The sequence below is a fragment of the Rhagoletis pomonella genome, unplaced genomic scaffold (genome assembly GCF_013731165.1).
Source record: "Rhagoletis pomonella isolate Grant_MI unplaced genomic scaffold, Rhpom_1.0 Rhpom_scaffold_12086, whole genome shotgun sequence".
Lineage (NCBI taxonomy): Eukaryota > Metazoa > Arthropoda > Insecta > Diptera > Tephritidae > Rhagoletis > Rhagoletis pomonella.
In genome coordinates this window covers 1-4,830 of record NW_023470614.1, presented here as the reverse complement: position 1 = coordinate 4,830, position 4,830 = coordinate 1, and the positions used below count along the sequence as shown (strand labels likewise).

At 37.0% G+C, this 4,830-nt stretch overlaps 1 protein-coding gene across 1 annotated transcript; it reads right to left on the bottom strand.

Moving 5' to 3' along the window:
• Window positions 1-1,087: 1,087 nt before the first annotated feature.
• On the bottom strand, window positions 1,088-1,718 carry LOC118756767 (the record flags this gene model as incomplete). The annotated part of the gene is made up of 2 exons (XM_036491510.1): window positions 1,252-1,718; window positions 1,088-1,196 (listed from the first exon to the last, which is right to left on the bottom strand). Coding segments are annotated over exons 1-2 (426 nt in total), but the record flags the coding sequence as incomplete, so codon positions are not given.
• Between the last annotated feature and the right edge of the window lie 3,112 nt (window positions 1,719-4,830).

The window sequence follows — 4,830 nt, the reverse complement described above, 5'->3', positions numbered from 1 at the left end:
TACTAGGCATCTAAAAATAGAAATTTGAAATCCATTTTATAAATAAATTATAAAATTAACTCTCAGTTTCACCAATCAATTTTAAAATTTATCAGACGGTTAAAATTTAAAATGACAAATTTTCCGAACTACATTTTATCATTTTAAATTTTGACAGGCTGATAATTTTAAAATTGATTGGTGCAAGCGGGCATAAATGTAAAGAATTAAAATCAATTTTATTAATTAAAAATAATTTTCTTTCTTTCAGAACCAGGTAGAATCGCAAAATGTGGACGAATTGGTGAAAGTTGAGGAGCAGATAAATAGAGAGGACTTATCTAACACTTCCTTTTCATCTACTAGCGAGTTGGCTCCTCCTCGGAAAAACAAAAAAATTTTGCAGTGGGTAAACAAAACCAGCTAATTGGAAAGGCATGTTCCCTATTGTCTGCACCCCAAAGTTCTACAAACATAAACGCAACGGCATTATACTGGAGTAAAAAATTAGAGCATCTAAATCCAACGCAGCGTATGCTAGCTGAAAAATGAATTAGTGATATTTTATTTGAAGCAGAACTGGGTATCTTGGGACGTAACTCTGTTAAAATAATTGTATATCCAGACGCTTGCAACACGGATGTGTCACCAGCTCCGACACCAGAACCCACAATGTATAATCAATTACCACCATTACCACGTTTCTCTGAATCATCACCGCAACCAGATATTAAAGCTATTCGAGTCCAAAGACCGCCACCTATTTATGTACCACCGCCAACACCTTCACCAGACTCCAATTTTGGAATGCCTCTGCAGAGTGAATATATAACACCTAACTACCCTCATACTCCGTCTCCTATTCTATCTTCGCAATCTAGTTTTTCCTCGCAATTGCCTCCAAGTGGCCAAGCAATGCTAATATACAATACTGAAGTAGGTGCCACTGAAGAAATACAAAGCACAGAGGAATACTCACTAAGATCTCTTTTCATCATTCCCTGGCAACTAAAATTATTACATAAGTCATATGTATTTATTTGCACAGTTTTCTGAATAAATTATAAAAAAATACCATATGTACATGTGTATCATTTAGTACACTTACTTTAATGCAGTTTCGAAGAGCGTATATCAAAGCTTCACATGTATCCATGATCGCTTCGCTTATTGCTTGCCGCGACATAATCGCTATATACCGCACCTGCTTAAAGTAGCTGTAAAATAATCACAATAAGTTGTGAACAAATATCATTAGATTTGGGTACATACCTTCCTGTTGCTAAATAATGCAAAGTCACCGCCAGTTTTTCTTTTGGCGAAATTGCAGCTCTCATAACTGTATCTTGCTTAGTTATATATGGGCTGATTAATTCAAGAATATGGTCGAAACTTTCAGTGGAGATCCGAAAGTAATTTTCGTAGTCGCTTAATTCCTTGCAAAGTCGAATCGAATCCAATAATCTCAAATGAGTGTACCTATGCCGCTCCAGGTACCATCTTCGACTCCAATACTTCCTCTTTGTTTCTTTTTTTAATGAAAATGCCAGTAATATGGCTAAACACGCTCTTTTTGAATTTTCTTGCATTTTTCTTATTTAAAAACGACTTGCACAGTTCAAAAGTTTGAAAATAATGACGCGATAAATATTGAAGGTGTAGCATAGCAGAGAGTGGAGCATCATGCATCAATATGGATCACGATACTGGATCGCGATCCATATTGATCGTGAGACAGGGCCCTTTGAGTCTGCGCTTCTTGTTCTTTGCTTTTGTTTATTGTTTAACCCTAGAACACACACCCGGGTACAAATGTATCCACTTTCAACTTTGAAGTGTTGTAACTTTTGAACCGCTATACCTCTATACCGCTAACTTCGATTCAAAATTTGAACCAGATCGGATCATTGGTTCAGGAGCTACAGCCTTCCAAACACATTATATACGTAAACACACACCCGGGATACGTTTGTACCCCAATAGTAAAAATCCTCATAATAATAAAAAAAAACACATTTTTTATATTATTTTTTTATTTGAAAAATTAAAAATATTCATTTCACACATTATATTATTGACTTTTATTATAAAAATTATAAAAATGCATCTTATATCTAAGGAAAATCATGGCAAATAGAACAATTTGTTGATGTGACCGAATGTTCAAGACACATTGGCTTCTTACATTTGTCGCACAGCTTTCTGGTTTTTCTACGGCGTTTTTCCTCTTGTGCGTAACATAAATAGCAAGATCCGGACACAGGTTTTGGCGTGCGTGCTGCGGCAGATGTTGATGCTGCTGTTGACACCATTGATTCCACCGGTCGGTTGAAATATGCTTCAATAGCAATTTTAGTCGAAAAATTTCGCGTCACTTGACGATTTATGGCTCTGGCTTCAATAATGGGCATACACAATGCTTCAGCCAAGCTGCGCAGGATCTGCTTACGCTTGTTGTTTGTTCTCCAAGGCAACATAGGGTTATTCAAATCGTAGACAATGTAGGCTGCAAGAGCTGTAATGTCCAACATGTTGAAGAACATCGCTAGTGGCCATCGTTTTGTTTGTCTTTGTGTTGGATATTCCGCAAACATTTGGTCCATTCGATCAACACCACCTTTGGTACGATTATAATATTCAATTATTTCAGGTTTCCCACTGTCAGCTATTTCAGCATCATTATGCATGGTCGAAAGCAAAATTACTGCTTTACTTTTTTTGGGAACATAAGAGCACATTGTCACATTATTTTTGAAGCCAAATGTCGTTGAACCAATTGTCCTGTTTTTGTTCTGCTTCATTTCTTGAGGAATATATGATTTGTTTTTGCGCAAAGTTCCAACGATCGTGAGTTTCCAGGTGAGAAGCAGTTCTGCAACTGGCAAGGTCGTAAACAAATTGTCCATTGTAATGTTTCGGCCACTTCCTTGGTATTTGGCAGACAAATCCTTCACCACTCGTTCGCCTTGGTTCGTTTCCCTACCAGTTTCTGCTTGGCCAGTATATATTTGTCCATGCAGTGGATATGCATTTGTGGCATCGCAAATCCACCAAACCTTGATACCATATTTAGCAGGTTTTGACGGTATGTACTGCGTAAACCGTGTGCGTCCACGGTAAGGAAATAATTGTTCATCAATCGTCAAGCATGAGCTGGGCTTGTAATGTGCAGCAAGATTATTGTTCATCATCGTCCACAACTCACTGATCGGTGCTGCTTTATCAGTTAGTAAGCGTGTTGCACGAGTGTTTTTATCGTCAAATCTTAGGAACCGCAATATCGAACAGAAACGGTTGACTCCCATTGTGACGCGATATAAAGGATAGTTTTTGACGCTCCATAAATCTCGAACATGTTCTCCATTGCTATGGTTCGCACCAGTCATAATAAGTATGCCAAAAAATGCATACAGCTCTGTTATTGACACAGGCGTCCATGACTTAGGAGTTGTGTTTGGATGCGCATTGTTGTAAGCATTATAAGTTTCTTTTGCTAACTTATTTGTGTGGCGCATAATTATATCAGCCATTTCAACGTTCATGAAACATTTGAATGTTTGCTCTATTGACAACATTTCAGTGCATCTAGCTGGTCCAGAACGTTCTCTTATAATATTTTGTCTGAGTACCTGACGACTTACATTTGGTTCTTTCATCCACTCAGTACCATCACGTGCAACAAATTTTTCGGCACTAGCAGGTAATTCATTATTTTCTTCTACTTCTTCTTCTTCATCGTCTTCTTCATCATCCTCATAGTCCGCATAATCAGGTAATACTTCTGCGGCACTTTGCGAAACTTCAGCATCGTCATCAGCAATTTCAATGTCATTGATTTGAATTTCTTCTTCATCTTCTGAGTCAAAGTCATAGGGAGCGTCATCGTCACAAATTTCATCAAATAAAGATTGTATATATGATTCTCGCTGTTCCTCAGTTAGCCTGCATAATAAAAAAAATTAGTATATGTTTACATTGTTGCTTATTTTACATTTTTTACCTTCTATATGCTGCACTTGATAAATATTCGTTTCTTCTTGAAGTCATTTCGTATCCAGTTATTTATAGTTTCAGTTATATTTATTTTCACTTATATTTTCACTTCTTACACTTTTGAGCACCAAAACAATAATGAAACTATCAACAGGCAGCATTTATAACAACACCTCGTGTGAAAACAACCCTTGCAGCTGCATATCAAATACAAAAACCAGTTATACCAGTGTATTTGCTACCTACGTACCCATACCTTGCGCGACCTTTTTGCACATATCTTTTGAACCAGGTAGAATATTTCAATGAAATAAAAACCAAAATGTGTATTCGTTGTTACTCTACAAGTATATTATTATAAATTATATTATTTTGTTTTGCATTTATCAGGACAACAAAAAAAACAAAAATCCACTGTTGCATGTCCTGACTTTATTTGCCCATATCGCTGGAACCAGTAGGAATATTCGAATGAAACAAAATACTTGTTATATATTAAAATATACATTTCAAAAAAAAATCATAGAAATCGGTTGAATAAGCATTAAAAAAACCGCAAAATAAGGTCCCGGGTACAAACGTATCCCGGGTGTGTGTGTTTACGTGGTATTTTCTGGGTGTGTGTTCTAGGGTTAATGTGTTGTTTATTGTGCATCTCAAAGATGGAGACAAAATTTGTAGTGGTTATTAGGGAAAATTTTCCAATACGGAACCCGGCTTAAAAAAAAAAAAATGAGGGGGTTTAGAGCGGCTTTTTGTGATTGTAAATCTGAAAACCCCACCCTCCGGAGGCTTAATGCCTCTGGCCCCATGTAGCGGGCTTGCCCAAGGGCTCTTCGACGGCCTGGCGTGACCAAG